This window comes from Passer domesticus, chromosome 8 (assembly GCF_036417665.1).
Source record: "Passer domesticus isolate bPasDom1 chromosome 8, bPasDom1.hap1, whole genome shotgun sequence".
NCBI lineage: Eukaryota > Metazoa > Chordata > Aves > Passeriformes > Passeridae > Passer > Passer domesticus.
The window spans coordinates 37,828,511-37,851,604 of NC_087481.1; the positions used below are offsets into that span (position 1 = coordinate 37,828,511).

The 23,094-nt window shown below is 37.1% G+C and overlaps 1 protein-coding gene across 3 annotated transcripts in view; it reads right to left on the reverse strand.

Moving 5' to 3' along the window:
• VCL (vinculin) overlaps positions 1 to 23,094 on the reverse strand; it is a 56,197-nt gene that overhangs the window by 22,043 nt on the left and 11,060 nt on the right. For all 3 annotated transcript variants that reach the window (XM_064430431.1, XM_064430429.1, XM_064430430.1), the window contains exons 2-6: positions 15,219 to 15,289; positions 9,102 to 9,252; positions 7,154 to 7,262; positions 4,684 to 4,806; positions 4,264 to 4,424 (exon numbers count right to left, since the gene is read on the reverse strand). In XM_064430431.1, the coding sequence (XP_064286501.1) occupies positions 4,264 to 4,424; positions 4,684 to 4,806; positions 7,154 to 7,262; positions 9,102 to 9,252; positions 15,219 to 15,289 (615 nt within the window). The remainder of the gene's footprint in view (positions 1 to 4,263; positions 4,425 to 4,683; positions 4,807 to 7,153; positions 7,263 to 9,101; positions 9,253 to 15,218; positions 15,290 to 23,094) is intronic.

Consider the following 23,094-nt stretch of genomic DNA (forward strand, 5'->3'; position numbering starts at 1 on the left):
TGAATGGTCTATTTCAGGCCTGTCTAGCCAGAAATAATTTGAAACAACAAAGTGAATTTCTTAAAAGGCAGCAGATGTTTCTTATTGTGTCAATGAAATGGTAGGAGTGGGCGGAGAAAAGCAGTGCTGGGAAAACTATCATTGCCCCTCCCTTTTTACTCTCACAGCCTTTTGTATTGTCTCAGTTGCCTGCAGAGTTGCAGTTTCAGCAGAATTATATAGAAGCTTCTGAATCTGAAGTCTGATATCTGAGGACAAAATCATGGGTGTTCCAGATTTTGCAGTCATGACTTTTTAATTGCCAGCACTGCCCCAGCAGCAAGAGGATCCATCTGCCCTGTCACAGGGAGTTACATAACTGCATTGCTCTGCAGGGTGAGTCTGGCTAGCCTGGGTTCCTCTGCACTCATGTTGGCAAAATACTGTCCCCTTTTCCTATTGAAAAAAAAAATCTGGTGAAATCCTTGTATAGCAGTTGAAGTGTTTTAAGACAACTGCTCTTAAAGCACCAATTTCCCATCTGCAGAGCCCAGGGAATCCCTGTCAGCTATAGCCTGATCAGGAGTTTTCATTGCAGTGAGCTGAATAATGCAATAGAAAACTAGAATGCATCCTTAACTAGGTTTGTTGGTACAGCACTTCTGTGTCTGCCAGAGCTGTGGCTGGTGTCAGATACCTGGCAAGCAACAAAGCCATACTAAAAGGTCTGGACTTACCAACTAATTAAGGTTATTAAGAAAGAAGGAAGACAAAAGCAGAAACACTATCTAAAAAAAACCCACAGCAACTTGCTTAAGGTCTCACCGCTTAGAAGTGTCTTGATAGTCCTGATTTCTGTAGGTGGTCAAATACTTGATTCCTGCCCTAAACAGCCACATATGTTTAAAATGTAACTCTTTGGGATTTGCCAACAGAACATCGTTTGCAAGCATGAACATTATTTTAATTCCTACTGCTCTTCTGCAAAAAAAATTATAGTTTTATCAGCAAAAATTGATTCTTTCCCTCCTCTCACTGCCAACAGTTCCCCTGTTACCAAAAGGAAGTTTATTAACAAAATCAGCACTACTGCATTTTCAGAAGAGGTAAACTATTTCAGTTAATCACATTAAATAACTAGGGCAACAGTGTCTGAAGGGAAAAGAGAAAACTGGATTTGTTCCAAACCAATTCCTAAAGCAAATATTATTGAACACACTTCCATGCATCATTTCTGCCAAGAATTTTGAGCTTATTCAGGGAGCAAGTAGTATTGGCTCTGCTATGCAAAAGAGCAAAATAAATCCTACACAATTCCTTGCTGGATGTAAAACACAACCTCTGACTCAAAGTGGTCTAGTCTAAGGAAATCTGCATTTCATGACCAAAGAAGGCAATGTTGGAGGAAATGGGCAAAGCCAGTGTTCTGGCAAGATAGACAGCTTAGTCACCATTCAGGGTTCAATCCTGCACAATATCTCTCAGCTTCTTACAACTGTTAACTCCCTCCAATTCCATGGAAATGAAAGATATTTGAATCGAGTATTACTTCAAATTAATTTAAAATAAACACTGACAATACACAAGAGAAAATTAAATTCCTCTGTAAAACAAAAAAAAGAAAAAAGTTCAAAGCTATGAATGAAAAAACAGGTACAATTCTTTTCCCCAAGATTTTGTCCAAGAATAGTATTTCAGTTCTGAAGCACCATACTATTTTTAAAATCCAGTGTAAACAGATTATTGCAATCCAGTAATAGTAATGTGCAGAGTCCAGAAAGAGCAACAGAATAGTTTACCTACTGCTACAACTCCTACAAAACCTACCACTTTGGCTCCATACCTTGTTCATTCTCCACTCTCTAGACAGACTGTGACAACTCAAAGTATAAATAACTCCAGATGAAATAAACATAAAGTCCAACATCAGCAATAGCATGTACTACACAGATAAAAATTCAAGGCTGGGCATGAATTTTTTATTCCAGAAAAGCATGGGGAAGATCTTTTCTTTCACCACCACGCACAAAATGCATGCAACAGTGACCTCAACTGCAACTAAACAGCTCCTTCACCTCCCTCCTAGCAAAATAACAAGTCAATTATTAGATATGTGGTGTGCAAATACAGGATAATGTCTGTGATAGGTGGCTGTTAGCAAACTAGTTTCTGCTTCTTCATTCCACTGCATTTTTCAATTCAAATGCTTTGTCATCACTGTTTGATTAATGCCCAGTGCTACAGTTACAAATCATAAGGATTCAAAAACAAAATACAATTAAAAAGTTCTCAGTTCAGAACAGAATGAAACTTTGATTATACTAATCCACACAACACACTTACGCATTAAGCATAATGACCAATATTTTCCATTAGGAAATACTGCTAATATACCAACTGTTTTCTTAATTAAATCCTTTATTAATCTGCCTCACCCACAGTATAAGAGTTTCCTAAGCCTAAATTGCCAACTCTTTGCAATAGACATTTTTCTTTACCACAAAAATTTCCAAATTTGTTGTGTAAAATAATATTCATATTTCATAAAATACAGGAAAGCTTAAATCCAAAAATAAAACTGAATTGAAAAAGTACCTGTACAAGACTGCACCTAGAACAAGCTTAGACCTAAAGAACTTGAACCATCTGAAATGAAGGAAGGCTATGGGTGAAACACTATGGAATAGGCAAAATTTCTGACTTAATAAAGCTTTCTGGCCATGCAGAAAGCTCGTTCCTATATGACTGGACCCTTTATTTGTCCCTACAGAGACTCATTAACATAAAAGCATTCAGCAAGAATGTGCTGTAAAATCTTGCCCTAACTCTAATCAGATTCAGAAAGTCTTGATGCAGATCAGCTTGCAATTACCATTCTCAGTGACAGCCAATGCTACACACAGCTAGACAGAGCTATTATGATCTTTTTAAAACTGTGTGTATATCCATGAGTATAATGCCAGTGTCACAGCTGGCACACAGAGAAGTTGCACAGCACACAGTCTGCACACAGCACAAAATCCCACAGACATGCTTTTTTTGGGTTTAGTACAAGGGAGAGGTGGAGGGTGTGGAAGAAAGCTTACCTTCTAAAGGTGAGAAAAGGGTAAGAAACAGGACAACAAAAACAGAGATGCATACAGTAGTCATAATAAGGAAGTGATAGTGACAAAATAAATCAAGAGGCAAACTAAGGGTCAAGTGCCAAACCACATAGGCCAAAGTGATTTTGTATCTTGGTTACATCAATGTTAGATTTCCTGCTAGGCTTCATTTACTAACCGGTCTGGCTTCAGGTGTCAGTAAGTTTTCCATAACATTTATGCTTTTTTGTTGCTCATAGCCTTAACCCTTAAAAAAATATCTTCAGCAATTTACTTCCAAGTACTCAAAAAGAACTTGGCAGGAATTTCAGTTATGCAGCTGCATTTATTTGTAAGCCCACAACACTTATGATTCTGTCTGTCAGACCTGCTTTACAGTCTTCTAGACACTTCAACATCACTTCAGAGCAGCAATTAGCTCCAGGTAAGTGGTTGCAATCACTCACACAGCTGAACACTGAGGTGTAGGAACCAATCCTGTCCATAAGCCAGCTTCACAGACAAACTGACCCAGAAAGCCTCTTCAATCTAACACATTTCTTTGAGATAAGACAAAACCCTGAAATTTACTCTCATGCCCAGAATAAAAATGGGACAGGGAGAAACAGGGCATGTGTTCAAGGAGGAAGCCCCCAAAATTGACTACAATTTCTCAATTCCAAGCCTTCTGCACAAGGAATACAACAGTAGCCTATCTTTTCTGGCAGGATCTAGAAGGAAAATTTCAATCTCACTTATGAGACCAGTTGAATGAACAATAGCTTTTATACCTAACTTTTCTATGTCAAAAATTATTATGTAGGGTAGTTATAGAAATGGAAAATATCCTTCTCTGAGTGGAATACACTATATTCCAGGACTTTCTAACAATGCTGAAAACTAAAGCACGAATAAATCTGTCTTCTGTTTGGCCACTGAGTTACAGTAAACCATTGAACTACCTTCAAATGCCACACTAGCTTAACTTTATTTATTGAGAGAAAGCTCATTTTGAAAGATACATGAATGTATTTATCTCTGAAGATATCTGACCTTTTAGAGATTATATGATGCGATTACATAGTGTTACAAAACTGATGCACTAATACATATTTCAGTGGTCTCAAAAGCAAAAATTTAAAAGGGTAAAACACAGTAGACAAAAACTAGACTTCTACATACAAATGTTGATATGAAATACCTTGCTTGCCCAGGCATCTTCATCCCAGGAAGTGAGTTGCAATACACGAATTATTTCATTTATCTCAGCACTCATTTTCTCTACTGTGAAATTGCGATTTTTCAAGGCCTCTTCTATTCCCTGGCTTTTAGAATTTTTTGTGGTTACAAAAATCTTCATAGCTGTAAAAATACCAGAGATTAGAAAAAGGTATATGCAAGACCAATCAGTGGTCAAGTTGACCTTCTACTGTATTTATATGGAACATTTTCTTTTGCTTGGACCATTCTATCTGAAAGAGATTACAGTTTTAACACAAGAAGCACAATTACTTGCAATTGATTACAGATGTCGAGATTATTTTTAATTAACATAAAACACAGGAACTCCAGTTCAAAACAGTAATTCAAAATAGTATTAAAACAGAAAGCAAAAAAATACCTGAAATAAGTACTGGCAATAGCTCCTTCACTGTATTCATGGAGTTTACCAGCATAACCCTGTGTTCCTGATGAGTTAATTCCTGTTGTCTCTCGTCAATCATTTTGGCCATCTTTGTCATTCCTAAAGATTGAAGTAATGGAAAACTGAAACACTTGAGATTTCTAAAGAAGAATAAGGCATAATGATTGATGAAAACTCTATTGAAGTTTAAAACTTTTGTATTAGTAGTTGTTACTTTAAACACATTCCAGATACTTCAGAGATATCATTTATTCAAAACCTAGCCACACTATGTAAAGTAGAAAGACTACTCAAAATTCTTGATTTAAAATCCTATCAATAATATAGGAAAATACTTGAAATTACTGGTTTAGGACATGAAGTCACTTAATGAACACTGAAAACTGATTTAAGGGGTGGAGGGAAGGTGTCATGTTTTCTGTTAAGATTTGATCCATGTCTTAAGTGAAGGACAAAAAAAGGAAACATCAGGATTCAGTTTGTTTGCTTGGAGGTTCTACCAGAGGTCAAGAACTGTATTTATTTACATTTCATATTTGCTAGAAATATTTCAGTATCCTAGAAGCCTGAAAAAAATTAGATTTATTCTAGAGCAGTAGCTAAGACCTGTGAGGTTTACCACCCAGTGCACGTGGAAACTTCAGACACAGCTTCATAAAAACTTAAGATTATTTAAATTGGTGCTGTTGTGCTCCTACTCTTTTCTCCTCCAGGGTATAAAACTGGAAGGAAGTTGCATATTCTTTGGTTGAATTACCTTTGCGCTGGTTAGCATCTTAGGCACATTAATACTGCTTTCATGACATCACTGAAAAGTAGTAGGATCCTCACACTGACAGCCCAGAGAGGCAAGCTGTGCAGAATCACATTTCCTTTCAAATGACAAAAGCCTTAATAGGTAATCATGTTCCTCTCTCTAGCTCCAGCATAAAACCTATAAGCACTTCCTTGACTTGAAGTGTACCTGCTGATACTCCTGTTATTTACATAGCATTCACATGAATGGTTAAGTTCAAATGCTCATTAATAAAGAACAAGGACTCTGGGCTTTACATTTTGTGGGCATGGGCTGCAGATGTTGAGCAGCAGGCAGCTCAGGCAAAGACAGAGCTTCTCCAGTATTCCAGAAGCACAAGGTTCACTATTTATTCAGAATACCATGAGTTTAGAGATCATTTGCAATAAAAGTAACAGGCCTACATCACACTCTAAGAAACTAAGACACTTACCCAAGACCTCTGTCATACATACGTAACAGCAAATTATGTATGTAAGGTTCAGTGAAAAGACCCAAATGCTTGTACCTGAGCCCAACAGAGCAAACTGAATTTAGAGGAAGCTTCCATTTTAAAGATATGTAAGGCAATAACCACAGAGAAACTAAAAGTTTATAGACCAAGTCAAAGAAAGTTTCAGGGAAAGAAGATTGCCCTTTTGTTTCATCTTTTCCTGTTCAAAACTAGGCAAAAACTATTTAACTGAAGGTAATTTCTGATGGGAAATAAAAGTTTAGAAAATATTAAACCTCCATATGGAACTTCAAAGTTTTTCCACATCTAGAAACAAGGTCAAGTATACACTTGTTAAATAAAAACAGCATAATCTAGAAACATGCTCTGTGCCATGACAGCTCTTAGTCATTTCATTTATCACCTAGCCACATTACACAAGTATTTATAAAGAACTAAACTAGATTCCTGCTGGTTTTATATAAGCATTCTTTAGTTCAGTGTAATTTTAATTCCAACATCTTCCTACACTACCACCACCACCTCTTGATTTTACAGAATGCATTTGTTAAATACTTCAGCTACTTCATGCTGAAGCCAAAGCATTTGAGCTGGCAGATGACATAGATTAATGGTAGGTTTCCTCTAGAGCAATAAAGAGATAGAGCAGCTCCTCACTTGCCAATCACTTCCACCACTCAAAGTGTGAGTTAACACAGCGAAGTAACCAGTAGTGAAGGAGCATCAAAAAGCAGAGAATTTCCATAACAGCTGGGCTTTTGTATCATACTTCAAGACAGCAATTTCTGCAACCTCATTAAGATGTTAACATATGACACTATTCCAAGAAATTCTTACTGGGCCTAACTATCTCAGCCAGGGCAGACATTTTATCAGCTTAATGGATTTTATATCTGTGAGTGCTTAGTTACACAGCTTTTCCTTTCTTTTTTTTGTTTTATCCTTACTTCCTTCACAGTACAGGAAAAGTACAGTGCATATCATTCACATGCACATCTCATTTAGCAACATCTTCTGCATTCTTAAAAAAGACTGTGAAACAGAAAGAGTCATTCTTTCCAATAGAAACTTCCAAAGCAACTGCTTTACCATCATCCCAGGGTTCAAAACTTGGGGAAGGAAGATGCTGGCAGGAAAACAAAGTAGTGGAAAAGACTATACTTAATATATTTATTAAAGACTGGAGCAAATCAAACCTGGCCCCAAATTCTTCGTGTAAGTCACCAGATCCTCCATTGTCTCTACCACTTCTGCCACAGTCAAATATTCCAATATTCCTTTGCAGACACGGATGATTTTACGGACCTAAGACAGAAACATCCTGTTACTTCTTAGCTGAAGCTAAGTTACACTTGCATTAGAAATGCAAACCTGTTATTAGAACAGTTTAGTTATAGCACTTGCTAATAGGACAAATGGGCAATCATAAAGGTATGAGATCCTGAATAAGTTACCCAAATTCCACTAATCAAGTGCTGTAGTGGCAAGCCAATATGCAATCAGCTTTCCACTACTCAGAAATGCAAAATCCTGCTTCTAATATTTTCACTTTGTATGATAAATGAAGGATAGCATTGAGAAAATAGGTTAGAAAGAGCTTCATCTATGTATGCTGTCATGCTTGAACTTTTTCATCACAATTAACTTAAATCACAAAGCAAAGCTGCTTAGAAAGCAGACTTCAGACTTTCAGAGGAAGTATCATTTACCATACAGCTTTACATATGGATAAAGCATTACCCAACATTCCAGCAGGGAAGATAGATCCAACATCTTAAACTTTCCAGAAAAATCTGTGAAGGCTGTACTTCATTTACTTCTGGACCTCTGCCTCAGCTTAACTTTTTTCAGTCTACATTTGATTCCCAAACAGTTCTCAGTCAGTAACTATTCTAACCTCTGAACCACATTACTTCTGACATCACTACATACAATTATTATGGGAGAAAAGTTAATTGACATTTAATTTGTATCAACCACATGCGGTGTTTAGCACCTAGAAAAGACCAAAGATTCTTCTGAAACTCATTTCAGTTTGTCCCAATGTTACTTTATATTGAAACATAGGACAGACACCTGTCAACTTAAGTACTTGTGAAAAATCAATCATTCCTGAATAATGGCTTTCTTTTCATTAACAAGGAGTTGTCAGGTGAGTCCCACAAAGCATTAAATTCACAAAAGTCAATTCATTTCCGAAACACCAGAAAGAGAGATTAAAAGCTATTACCTTCCTTGAAAGCCCCGTAACACTTCGATTAGTAACACTTCTATTAAAAACCATTTCAGAGGAACACGCTAACATTGCCATGAGATAGTTAAATGAAACAAGGATACCATGTTAGATTACTCAGAACAGCAAGAAGAGCAACACCATTCCATAGGTTAACCACACAATTCTATAGGTTAACCAATTGCAGCAGAATTAGGACTGCCATCAGCATTTCTAATAGCATCATCTTTCTTATTCAGAAATAAGCAAGACTACATCCCCTGAAAGAGCATTAAAACTTTGTAACAATTTGTAACAAAAAAAATTCAAACATGAGACAGTTACATTTCCTTGCAACTGTGGCTTTTTTTATATACATATGAGGATGGACAAACAGCACTTCTGAGTCAGTTTCTGGCTAGTGCAACAGTCCAAATGCAGCAACTGTTAGATTTATCAGAATACATATTCTGCCTGACTAGCCAGACATTCCAAATTTGAATTACCTCCCATGCCCCAAGGCCAATTAAATTGCCAGAGCTAATGAGCCAGACAAGCACATTAGAAAGTGGCCTAGGGCTTTTCAAGGAAGGGACACAGATAATATAAGGATCAGTAATGGGTAAGGTGAAGGGAATACAGAAAAGCATCAGGAAGGTATCAGACAGTTGATGAGATCCGGCCTTTCTGAGCAATAATCACAGGCAGCACCCAAATATTATGTCACGCAAAAATGCTCCTAACAAAACAGAGCAACAAGTCTTAAGCTCCTTCAGACAGAAAGGAATGCAAAATATGTTTCCTATCAAGCTGAGACCATCAAAACCTCATTAATCTATTTAATAGTTTGGTTTAGCTAATTTAGTTGGGGGACATTTTAATTAATAATGCCCTTGTGCAGGCACTTATGTCAGTCGGGCTGGGATTCCTACCTCTGCTTCATCGAATGTCAGGAGCAAGTCTGATGTTCCAGAAAGGATTCCTCTTGACCCATCAATGAGATAGTCACGAGCTGGTACTGAGTAGGGATCTGCTTGCAGCATCTGGGCTGCCCGCACGAGTTTGGTGCAGGCGTTCTCCACTCTGTGGAAAGCCAGCAGACAACACTTGCTGATTAGCTTCTGTCTGTGTGACAACAGGCTTGAGAAAATGTTGCATTTATTTTTAACTTTACCATTTAAAGCAGCACAAGCAAACTGATCATTCTACACCTTTATGGTTTGAAAGGCGAGAGTATTTATTGTATTTTTTCTAACAGAAAGTCACCAGCAACCATACAATCCAGTTTTTCAGAATTCCCACATAGGGAACGTCTGAAGTACCCCTTACAGAGCACAGTGTCATTCAGGAGAGTTCCCAACCCAGCAAAATACCTTACATTCTTCACGACAAGGGCAGGGAACAAAACAATAATTCTTTTAGGACTTCACAATCAAAGTAACTGTTAGCTTTTATCAGCCTTGTATATGCATTGCTATTCCATTCACTGTGCTCTAGTCAATGAAGCTGTAGTCCAGGTCTTCAGAATGTTAACACTCATAGAAAGAGCATTTTAAATAACCACAAAATGAAGTGGTAAGGTACAATGTTGAAATGCATCTTGCAATTCCAGACATAAAAGCAGAAAGATTTTGCTAGACATTACAGTATGTAACTACAGTAACACAAAAGGTACTTACAATAAGATAAGGTCTGAAATTAGGTTCCATCAAACCATTTAATGTAACAATTTTAAAATATCAAAAATTGGAAGACTGAAAATGTTTTGATTTTGTTCTCTTGTAACAAAAGAGAACTTTGTGGCACCTTTAGAGAATAAAATATTCAGACTTGCCTTTCGTGTTAGCTATGCTACTCATGACTGTAGTCATTGACTGCACTTTCCTCCACTGTCTCCCATTTAAGCGTAGTGTAATTGATAATGCTCTGTGCATGTGAATGCCATGTGCTCATTCAATAACATGAGGTTCCAACAAATGTAAAACACTTATTACAGCAATGCCACCTCTTATGATCACTTTTACATGCTTGTCACATAGCCCATTTTCTACTGACCACTTGGGCACACTCTTATCATACTTTAATAAAAGTACTTTTGAAAAGTTATAGTTAACTCATTTCCCCTCCCCCCCGCCACATTCTTTGCTAACACAAATATTAGAACTTAATGGTTACATCTAAATTTAACAAGTAGAAATAAGACACCCATTACAGGAAAAAAACCCTTTTGTCCAAGAATAAACTTTTCAGCTAATAGCTCTCTAGAACAGATCACATTGGACCAGCTGCATTATCATAACCAGGTCTTTTTGGGAGACATCTGCTCAGTGTATCAGATGGCAGAGGCTCCTAACAGAGCAAGAAAATGCTGAAGGACTTCAAGGAAGAAAGTAGAAATGGTCTGCTCATCACTATGCAATGCACTTAGTTGTGTTATCAAAGTCAACTGACTTCACTAAATTACATTTCCATGCCTGCTTCTCACATTTATTCTCTTCAACTCTGCCAAGAAAGGGATTAAACAAATCACCTATTCAGCAGCTCAGAGCTATAGGCTCAGAAATACTTAATTTCCTACAGTTTAATTTCATGGTTGTCTGTTTAATACTGATAATTATCTCAAGGCTGCCTTTTTCATTTGTTAAGACAAGAATTAACATAAACGCGTATTATACCAGAAGCCACCATAATTAATGAAAATAGTGTTTCTAAAGATTCAAGGTTTTCTTTTACAGTTTTTAGGGTTGAACCTCTTAAAAGTAAATATTGATTTCAATAGTATAATGCCTATTTTGTATAAACTTCCCAATGAACTTAAAATGCTTCAGGAGTGTAAGCTGTGTACAAGAAAATCATAGTGGTGTTTGAAAATCAGACATTTCAGCTCCTGCAAAGCACACATGCTAGGAAGCAAAAGATTAGGATTCATTTACTTCCATGAAAAATCCCAACCAACCAAAACAACACAAACAACCAAAGCCCCTAAAAATGCAATGAAGGACTCGTTCTATCACAAGAATCAAACCTTCAGAAGTTTAGAACAGAAGTGCATTGTTATGTTGACGTTTCTAATCTCTGTATTATATTGAAACATAAAAAACCCAACAGCACATCTTAGTAAAAAAGAGTATTTATTTCTGAGGCATGATTACAATAAAGCTATCTTAACACCAGCCAAATTCTTTGTGGGGAAGAGACTGGTCACAATATTTCCAACCACACTACTTTGGATAGTCAATCCACTTCATTGCTGTTAAATGTATTCCCCACAAAACATGAGGGGAAAAAAGTAGCTTATGCTAAACTATCATTTTAGATTTTAGGTTTCAGGATTGACCTCTGCTTTTTCCTAAGTTTGTTTTCCAGTTTAACCACTACAGTTTAGATTACTTACAGTACTAGAAATAGAAAGTAAAAAGCAAATATTTTACATTAACAATAATTAGTTAATACAGACACCAGCATTGCAGCTACAGCTCAGCCACCAAAATAACGTTAACATAGAATAGCATTATTGATTCATTTGTTAAATGAGCTTTTCCATGAAAGTCAAACAAACTTTTATTCTCACTGTAAATAAATAGTGTAACCCTGTTCTTTGCCTAGATACTGCAGTTCTTCACTTCTTTGCAAGAGAAGCTTAACAAGTAATAGGAACACATTGCAAAACATCTGATGTAAATTATATGCATTACTTATACTCCCTGGTGATTAAGACAATTAAGATAAAGAACTCAGCAATTTTTAACTCTAAGTCAACAGTTCCAATGTGGTTTATGTCAGTAGCAAGTGAAGGGAAGCATGATAGCTTTTCAGCAACCAGCAAGTTATTTTGCTGCTCAGTCACACTCCTACTGAAAAGCTTTACAGATTACCATAATATATATTTATTATGAACCCTTGATGACTGTATCAAGTCTTTCAAAATAATAAACAGATCTCTTCATCCTCCAGGACTGGTGATCCTTTTGAATGGAGGAAATACGGACAGGGAATGCAGTGCTAGCACATGTGTACTGCTTCTTACCCGTCATCCATGCACCAGTACAAATTCTGCCAGAGCACTCCCTTAAAATAGAATGCCAATTCCCGAACTAATGCTTTAGAAACAAAAATTCCCTCTCAGGAAAACAAAACCAAAAAAACCCTCATCTGTTTCAATTCTGTCCTATACAGCAAAGATAAGGCTTCCTTTGTAGCTCACTTGTGACTATCATTTGTCCCCACAACCAAGATACCCCGGACAATACACCCCCCATGTTAACAAGAAATTGTTAACTTGCACTAATTCATTTTGATATAAACTCCAGATTAACAAAAACCCACAAATGAAACATGCTGCTCATAAAAACATTCCTAATTCATGTTACTGCATCTAGGATAGCAAGTACTCTGAGGAGTGGGTGTCATTACTCTGACAGATACCTTTGGTTCCCATTTTACATACTATCACAGCTCACACAGTCATGAATTGCTGCAGAAAAAGTTCTTTCACCCAGCATAAAGTGGTATTATTCAGCAGTACTTGTGTCACACTTCTACAGTAATTTAATTATTCAAGTCTTGCACAATTTGCTACATTTTGATCAAAGGCTTAATACAGTATAGCAATTTTTAAAAATCTCTTTTCCTTAATCCTTTACTTGTCTAGGTGAAGAAGCTGGAAAATAACTAGAAATTCCACACATCCTAGAAAATGAGCACAATCAAAATTACACATTTGCATACAATTCATCAAGAAGAAAAAAGCTTTATCTTTTTCATTAAATAAACACTCCCCTCAAAAAATCGAATCCCCCTGCAGCCACACAAGATCACACAGCAGGAACACAGCATGATGAATACTGTAGTGGTTTGTATCAAAGGCCCATTTAGCTCAGCATCCTGTCTCCAATAGTAGCTGCAAGTAAAAGCCTAAGGAAGGTTAAAAGCAGGATAAGCATTTATCATGCTTCCTCTAGGCACTCTCCCATCCTTCAACTATTTCCAGCTCTTGGGACTTCCTGCAGTTTGTGCATTTGATGACCCACAATGGATCCCTGTAAGTACTTAGCTATTAACCTCCAAACCCACATAAAGAGTTTTAACAGTACACAACCAGCTGTACAAAGAATCTCTCCCTACTGTTGGCTTACAAACTGCTACCTTAAAGCAATTCCCCCCATGAAGTTCTGCAGAGGAAAAACACAAGTTTTCACCTTCTCCACACAACTCATACTTAGACATTGTCAGGGTCTCAATCCCCTCTGTCATTTATCCCAGGCTGAAGAGTTCCAGTCTACTCAACTACAGAAGTAATTCTATGTCTTTGTTTTCCAAGCCCTTCTATGAGCTTTTCCAGTCCTACTACAACCTTTCCAAATTTGTGTGACTACCAGGACATGCTGTATTCAAGCTGCAGAACAAATATACTGTGACATTTTGATCTCTCATTCTTTGATGATAAACCTAATATTTTATTTACTTTTATATTATGAACATGTAAGGATGCTCTCACCAAGGTACAACAGCTCAAAGACTTTGCTCACGATTGGTAATGGTCAGTTCAATCATCCTATCTGCCACCAGACCTGCTGCTCTCCCAAGCATGCATAATTTCAGATATTTAAAAGTAATTTAATCCACACTTAACATCAAGTCACTTCAATTAATAAGGTACTGTAATTTCCCAGAGTCATCCATTAAACTCTGTCCTGCATAAGACTTGGGGTCACCACTCAGTACTTTTTCCTCACAAGTCAGCCTGGTCTCCAGAACATTTATTAATAGGGTGAAAAGCACAAAACCAAGAGCTCCACAGTCCTACTGACTTCCTCCTGCCATTGTCAGGGTTAACCATATAATCTTTTCTTGCACTTTCAACTTTCTTTTTCATACAAAAATTTTTCAAATTACCCTGCAGCTACTTCACCTTCTTAAAAGCCTCTAGACCCTGCCAAATTTGGAAATCAGTGTATACTGTATTACCTGAACTACCCTTTCCCCTGTTTGTGATATTTCTAAGAATACCAACAGATTTATAAGGCAGAATTTCCCTCCACAGAAACACTGTCACTCAAAGCACACTATATATAGGTGAGGTCTCTGTGTTCTCTAATACAGAATTTCTAATCATTTATTCCAAAAGAACATCAGACCTATACATCTCCTGTTCCCCAGATTTCTCTAGAAAGTTTCTAAGGCTTCAGCATCACTTTGATTGACATACTGGTGGTCTCAAGTGACAGTGCTTCACTAATAACTCAGCTATTTCATTCTTGAACTCATATGCTAATACCACCTGGTCCTAAGCATTATTTTAATAATTCATTTTGTCACCCTAAAATGCAACAAACTAAATCCTTATTCACTGCCTACCATAAATCTTCTCCTTAGACATCACCTCCCTTCTCCCTTTTATTATTTTCCCAGTTGTCTCAATTCTTTCTTTTTGACTATCTGCCTGTTTGGTGTTTGGAAAGAATAGTAAAATACTCAGAAATTCTGTATACACTGGACAATGCTAACAAAGAGATTCCTATAGGTAGCAGAAGAAAGTCACTTCACTAGAAGTCTGTTCAGGTGGCAATAAGCAGCTTGGAAATTCCACAACAAGCTGTGATGTAGCATTTTTAAGGCTTAAGGCAACAGAAAGTCAGCTGTTCTTTACACCAAGACATAGAATTAAGAATGTCTGCTGCAAGGGGACTGTCTACTACACTGTTTGCAATCAGTCACTGCTCTTCAAATGTTTTAGATTTCCAGGCAGTTATGCTATCAGCTGCCTATACTGACAAATTCACATTTTCCCATCAGCCAAATAAATAGAAAAAGATTGAGACACCACATTGTCTCTGACACTTCAGGCAAACCTACAAGAGCACACAGCTCAGTACCATTGTTAATCTGATTAATTTTCGTAATTATTTTTAAAGGAAGAAATACCATATATATGTATTCATATATACAGAATGTAACAAGACAAATCCCTGCTGTCAAAGAGGTTGTTCCTGACATTGGAACAGGTTTCCTGTACACACAATACAAGATTTACAATAAAATTAGTTTACTTGATAAATGCTGGTGGCATATCCCTTTTCAAGATCTGGTCTTCTGTTGTCTGCACAGTCTCTTTTCCAACCTGCAGGAGAAAAAAAACACATACTTAAGAATCAAAATTTCAATGTCAAGGCCAGATAAATGCAAATACTGAAATAATAAAAAAAAAAAAGGCTTTATACTAATGACAGCTCCTTTCACCAGGTTCCTGTTGCTGTGTCTATTTTTGAGATCACAATATACTGTGGTTAACTTAATCCTTTAGAAATCATAAGTTGTTTCCTATCAATATCTATAAATTAAATGAGGACACACCAATACACTTCTTCCTACTCTCCATAGAAACAACACTTTTTTTCCTGCACTTAGTTGTAAAAATTTAATCTCTGAAGGCTTCCCTCTGAGCTAATCTCCACAAGTCAGAAATCAAATTCCAAGATAAAAAAATTTATCCCGATTTTGCTTGCAACTTAGTCTATTAGAAAAATGTAGTTAATTACTGAGAATACACCCCACATCCACACCATCCTTTAGGCAAAAAATAATTATGCAGAAGCCAATAAAGAGAGTAAGATCTGGAGCTTTCTATACACTAGCTCTTGTGTTACACAATAGAAGTCTGTATAATTGGTAGCTGACTCTCTGAACTGTGAGATCACCAACTTGACAAAATATTTCCAGCTCCTTTGTTCGCTGTATTTTCCAGCTGAATAAGCTATTCAGAAAGGCATCACAAAGCAGAAGGTCTTTAAACCAGACACCACTTTGTGTTAAGAGCTGCCAGACCTGCTCAAGCTAGACAAGATAGCCCTGAAAATCCCTGATCAGCTGGTGCTTAAGGATTCACTGGGTTTGGACAGAAGATGCAGTGTGTCAGTATGCACAGCACTTGCCAATTCTAATGCCTTACAGCCTTCCAGAACCACTGTTTCCTTGCAAATTTTTGCTGCTTGCCAAAAACTGTTTCCCTGGTCTGCTCCTTTTCAGAGGAACTTCACAGAAGTCCATTGGCCTGAGTATTTTATTTGCTTCAAAGGGATTAAGCCTAGCCTACTTAATTTTTTTTTTGACACAAAAAATTGAGTAATTTCCAGTAACTCTGGATTACACATTGTTAGACAAAAGATTCTCACCAGGTGAAAATTAAGAGCAATCCTGTATTTACAAGGACCATGCCTTCAAGATTTATTTTCCTGCAGCTGCACCAACCTGCATACAGTTGAGTATATTGAAAAAAAGAGTAATTTTAAAGAATGCAAAAAATAAAGCTTACAATGTGGGGGGCACTTCAAGTTGACAGCCATTTTAGCAATTGTTATTTTATATTGTCCAGGTGTATTAGACCATACAAAAAGCATTTAATCACTCGATCTAGAAAGGATAAATCTCTTCCATAAAAGGCTATAGATCCAGGTTCAGTAACCAAAGAAGCATTATCAACTAATTGTAGGCTGATATATATCTACTTTATATGTCTACAGATGTACATATATATATATATACACACACACCTGGACTTTTTTGCTATAGCTAGCAAAGTAGCTATATAGCTAGCTTTAGTCTCCAAACAGAAGTAACATATAGGATAAGAGTCAACTCCTGTTGTTTGGGGGTTTTCTGTGGAGACTTTTAACCTCAGAAAAACTGTCCCAAACTCCAAAGACATTTCTCTTCCAAGTCCATCCATATCCTCAGTACTGCATACCACAGAAAGGACACAAGATTTCAAGCAGCTTCAATAGTGCATCAATTGAAAAGGCCCCCTACCTTTCTAGTAAAAAGGACTTTCAACCTTGTTTTAAGCACCAACATAGAATGTACTCCTGAACTTGTTTAAATATAAAACCTTGTTTGCATAGCTGTTATTTAACCTTTCCAGTTATTGCTCTTTGCAGTCATTGCCAAGGTATAGAAATGGCACGTAAAAAACAAATGTACTCCACATAACACTTAACAGGAAAAGTTTCAAAACATGAAGACATTAATAAGTAACAATATACATCCTCAAAAAACTTGAGTGGGTTTGTCCTTCTGGCTTTGTGGTTAGGGGTTTTTGTTGCTTTGTTTCCTACTTGGTTTTCACAAGATCCTCTTTCTTCAGACTGGATTTTACATGGCCTAAGCAAGTTTTGGACACATTGCAGAGTAACACAAGGTAACAACTACCCTCTTCACAGTCCAATACCAAGAAAATGAGGATTTTTTTGTTTTCCCTTGAAGATGTTGTATCTTCATTCCTTATTTCAGACAGGTAGCTTGTCCAGCTTCATGCTAATACAAAACAATCATCTGAGAAACACATTTTATTTCTAGCCAACAGTACACATGTAGAAAAAATAACAGGAATCCTGCTGTGGTTTTGGACATTCTGACCTCCTAAGATAATGTTTCCTTAACTTACTGGGAAGTGACAGAGTGATACAGAAGCTTCTGCTGTTACACAGTGCTGGAGTGGCACTTACTCATGGTTCCAAAGAAACTGCCCTGACTAACACACTAAAATAACCATAATTTCAACATGCACATTACAGAGTAAGGGGAGCTCTCAAGCAAACCTGACCAAGACAGTTTCCTAATTACAACTTCTACCCCATATTAATTTCCAAACTCTTTGGAGATTACAGACAAATCAGCTGAATAACGAGTGAGCTACTTTCCTTCTTACTCCCTGCCCAAAAAAGCAGGGAACAAGAGGCAGACAAGTCAAGAAATTTAAAGGAAATGGGACACACAAAAGTCAGAGGGCATATATATGGCTGCTGAAAAACTTGCTAGGAATGTAGCTATAAGCAGGAGGAAGAGATTGAGATTTCCTGCTCCTGCTTTTAACTTTGTTTGTCAGTCTCCTACAAGTCCTATTTGCCACTGATCAGTATGAAACCAGTATGCTTTAGGCTTTCTGATGTGCAGACTTTTCTTCATGGAAAAGAAAGAAAAGGTTTTCTGGCCAAGTTTCTTCCTTATAACCAGTTTTGCAGTTTTTTAGCATATTTGTGTCTACTGCAGGAAAAATAAGACAAGGTCCCTTGCCCACCTTCTCAGCCTGCTAGATATAGCAAACAACACCTGCTCAGTGTGAAGGAGAAATAACTTCATTTTCTGTAATTCTGAGAGTTTGTGTAAACAGACAAGCACCCAGCATCTAGCCCTTTTTACTTCTGCAGTTTGAAAGTAAAAACTGCACATATAACATCAAATAAAACACAAAAATAATTAAGATGGGAGTCCAAAATTGATTGTTTAAGAGTAATTTTATTTTTTTTAAACAAAGACTCCTCTGAATGCCTCTGTTGACAATACTAGTTTGACAATTTGCCAAATGCTGGAAGAGACATTTTCCTCACAGCTTATATGATTTCCTCTGTTAAAAGGGAAGATGACCTTAGAAGAATTAGTTCTTGCAATGTTCCAGAAGCTTAATTCAAAACATCTGTCATTTTAGCAAGAAGCCTAAAAATATTCCTTCACCATCATCCAGGGAACACAGAACAGCCCTGGCTGTTACCCCCATGGCTCCACCAAGACATAAGCTCAAGTATGAGTTTTGCTTGACAAACCCAAGTGCCACACAAAGTGATCTAAGTCTGTATGCTGTAAAAGCAACTTTACCAGAGGACAACTCAAAAATCCACTCTCTGGTTTATGCATTCATCCATGTCTTGCTTCCAGGAATGACTGTGACACAACAGTAGGAACATTAAATCTCAAATCAAAAAATGTTTATTCACCAGTTCATTCCTATCAAGTTCCCTACAACTCCTCGACAAATTTCTTTAGATAACTATCCTGAAAAAATAAAATTATTTGCTTTAATTCTACAGTGACAACAGTCTCTACTTTTGCACAGCCACATCTAGAATCCATCTCAAAATGGAATTAACCAGTATTTTCCACACATCCTGCATCTTAAAGTTGAACAGACCTAGATATTGTGACTAGGAACAAAGAATCAAGTTGATCTAGAAGCAAGCCAAAGTTACACCAAATTTATTCTAACTCCTGGCATAGAAGAGATATATTTCAGTCTGGATTGAAATAATACCATGTGGACAGAGAGAAATAAACCCTCATGAAAGAATTTTTAATTCAGGTTCCATACTGAGGGGTCTTACACAAGACAGCATAAAGAAAATGATGACTGGAATTTACGCTATCCAGTTGTGAATCTTACACCTTTCAGAGTTCACTCCTTGGACAAAGCTTGTCCACTGAAGGCCTAGAAAGGAGGCTCTTTATCCCACTGTGATTCAGAGAGCAGTTTGTCTCAGTGGCTTCAGAAGTGGCAAGGGCTCATCAAGTCCTTTCCAATCATTCAGTTTTCCTTTTGTGAAACCAGTCATCAGAGCCCAATTACATGGAAAGGTTTTTGGAAGAAGCTCTGGCAGGAAAGAGAAGCAAAACAGGACTTGGCTGTTTACCTTTGTACTTATCAGTCACAGGATTTTGATTGCAACCCACACTGGCATTATATACACCGTAAAGAAGATCCAGCTGTTGGTATTCCTACCTATTTCACTCAGGTCTTTTACAAATACAGGTGTTGGAGTGAATGTTTATCATACCCTAACCCTTAGCTGCCATAATCCATATGGTAAATCTGTCAAAATAGGATTGTGTACAATGGCATAGCAGCCTAGCACCAAACTTTGTCAGACAATATTCAAACAGTTTTGGGGTACATCAAGAAATTACTTTTATTCTGAATTTACAAGTCACTCAAAAATTATCATATACAACCAGCTTCCAGTAAAGACAGGACTTTTGTAAACTCTTAACAGAAAAGTCAAGCAATGTTGAAGCATTTTTAGAAGAATCCAAGTAAACAGGTTTACGTGTCACTCCTCACAATCTCATCCTTCGCCTTCAATACAACTGAGAAAGTGAGTCTTAAACTACAACTATTTTTTTAAACACAAACTTCTGTTTTTCTTTCAAAGGCTCTCAGAAGCCTTTAAAACACGCAGATTTCCAATCTCTTCATCATTCTACTCATCTTGCTTTGAATTATAAGTAGAATTGATATGTCACTTGCAATCAGCAAGTTTACCACTGGTTTAAGAAGCTTTAGAGTTTTCTACTTCTCTGCCCAATAGAGATGGAAAGAAGTCCAAAGAAATGTGCAGCTGAATTCTCCTCCTGCTTTTAGTTTACACCAAATGAACAATGCACATATCCCAGCAGTGAGCCAGTCCCACCTCTGGCTTGAAGCCAGTCGCAATGCTAAAGAGACAGGTGAACCAGAGCCTACCCCTTGTCCTTTCAGCCAGCATGAAAGCTGCGTCCTGACTCCTGGTTTTCTCATTATTGCCCTGCAGACTGCATTCCACCCATAGCAGGGTACAATTCCAAAGTCATCTGGCAAGCCAATTAGAACACACCAGCCACATGGTCCCCAGGAGCAGCAAACTGACCTACCTGTCTGCATTGATGATTAAGAAAAATTTAACTGGCTTAAGGCTAAGAAATCCTGCTGTCCACGTAAAATACAGAACTATGAAACAAGAACCATATGGAAAATAAAACGCAACATCATTTGGATACCTAAAGACTTCTTCACGCTGCTAGTACCTACTAACTCTGTTACCAGTACAGAGCTGAGGCCCGGATGGTTTGGCTAATTACAGGATTAATTTAACAGAAGTTAAGTAAACACATACTGATTATATGATATTTTTAACAGAACTATTATAATTTGGAAATTAGCTCTTTTATCAAAAGAAGAGTTTCTTTTTCCAAACCAGTACTTCAAATTAAAATTACTTTAGGACATTATAACTCTACTTCAGTCAAACAACATAATTTACATAAGTCATTGCTAACCCTTGAGCATTTACAAAACTCACCAGGAAAAATAGGATACAGCAACTGTAGTCTACAAATTAGATTGAGAACTGCAAACAGCCACCCTTACAAGAAAATCTAAAGATAACACCACATACCAAGCAGCATTGCAGACTCCAAAAGCTCTTCCAGTTCATTTCCATGTATTCAGATCTGTGGTCAAGAATTTCACAGCACCTCTTAACATAAATCCTGCTGCATGTGTATACACATATTAGTACTGTACTAAAAGATAACTTAGCTCCAGAATTGTGTTTTCTCATTATTCAGATGCCTGTCTGAAAAACAAGAAACCAAACACCATGATTCTGTTGGTAGATTTACACCATCTTTGACAGTATGCTCATATCTGCCTGCTGCAGAGGATTTGGTGGATGAGGATCTCCACCATGCCCCAGTAACTCAGATGTATCCTGTCCTCCCAGCATTTCAAGTGTTAAGTAGAAGCATCCAGAAAGTTTACTAATCTTGAGGCCTTTTGGCCCTGTTTGGCAAAAGACTAATACTAAGAAGTGTTATCAAAGGAAGTGTGCAGATCATATCAAATAGAAGGCAGGTTTGGTTCTTATAGGCAGGGCTGGCCTATAAGAATCTATGATTCTGATACAGATAAATATTGTACTGCAGCATCTCTAAACCAACCCAAGTTATAGCTAGATATAGATAATAACTGAATCCACCCAGTCAGTTTTTTCCTTCATCAGAAAGATAAACTAACTTGTTATTTTTACACAGATCACAACATAAGTTAGTTTGCCACTTACCCACATGTTGGCACAGATATTCAAGAAGCTAAAAAAAGGCAAAGACAAAATGTGTTTTCTATTACTTTGAGTAACTTTCAAATGTAGAACAATAGTGCAGTTTTTTTCTCTACTGCTCTGCATCTGAAATTTACTGATGTAGTAACTGACTGTATCAGCTACAAGGCAGATGCTCAATAAAAGTGCCTTAATTTCCCTTTGCCATTCAGTTAGCTACAAAATCTGTTGTTACCTTTTATAACCTATTTTACTCTTTGAAAACACTGCTGATTTGATAGGTATTGCTACCTAAATGAGGCATCTAAATATGTCACAACTGTAAGTGTAGGATGGCTATCAGGCCCTGAATTTTAGGATCTTCCAGTTGTTACATGCTTGTCCTGACTTCTGAACACCAGACTATTCAACATTCATTCTTCCCCTTCCACAGAAAGAGTGGCACCACTTCCCTTATCAGCTCCATCCTAGAGCATCAGTGGTTCCAGAGAACTGATTTTTTTTTCCCCCCTAAGTTCGTGGCAGGAATGGTTCCCTGCAGGAAAACATAGTAAGAAAAAAACACTCATCTAGAATTCCTTTACTGATAAAGTAGTATTTTTCACTATGCCTTTTAATATATTGAAAATATCTAATATATGACTGAAGCAACAGAAATTCACAGCATTAAATCTTTTGGCATAAGCTCTGCAACAGCAAATATATCTTGCCCAGTGAGATACATGCTACACAGTGTTCTACAGCAATTATCCACCTTCTGCAGCACACTGGACAATTGTAGGCACTGCATTCTACACATGCTTGACAGGACAGACAGACTTTATCAGTAGTAGCTTCACATTTGAGCTACACTCAATTAACCATGAGGGAAAATTAGGTAAAATACGCAAGCAACTTGAAGGTTACAGTCCAGTGCCACATAAATATGTAGGCTAAAACTGCTTCTTTAGTTAAGTTCCCATGATTAGCAAAGCAGGTCAAAGCCTGGGTTCACCTCTAGCAAAAGGAATAAAACTAGCCACTGTTCGTTCAGAAGTTTTAGAAAAGCAAAGCTTCTATAAACTGGTCTTAAATATTTAAATTTGACATTCAATCAAAAAAGACATTAGAAAGTTCAACTTCTTCAAAACAACAGCTTTTTTTTTCTTCTTCACTGAAATTTGTTAGCATTTTAGAACTCCATCTTGCCAGGCACTCTACAAACACACAGTATCATCCATTTCACACATAAACTGTGTCACATTACAAGAAGGTTAACAAATCAACACCACAATAGGGAACATAT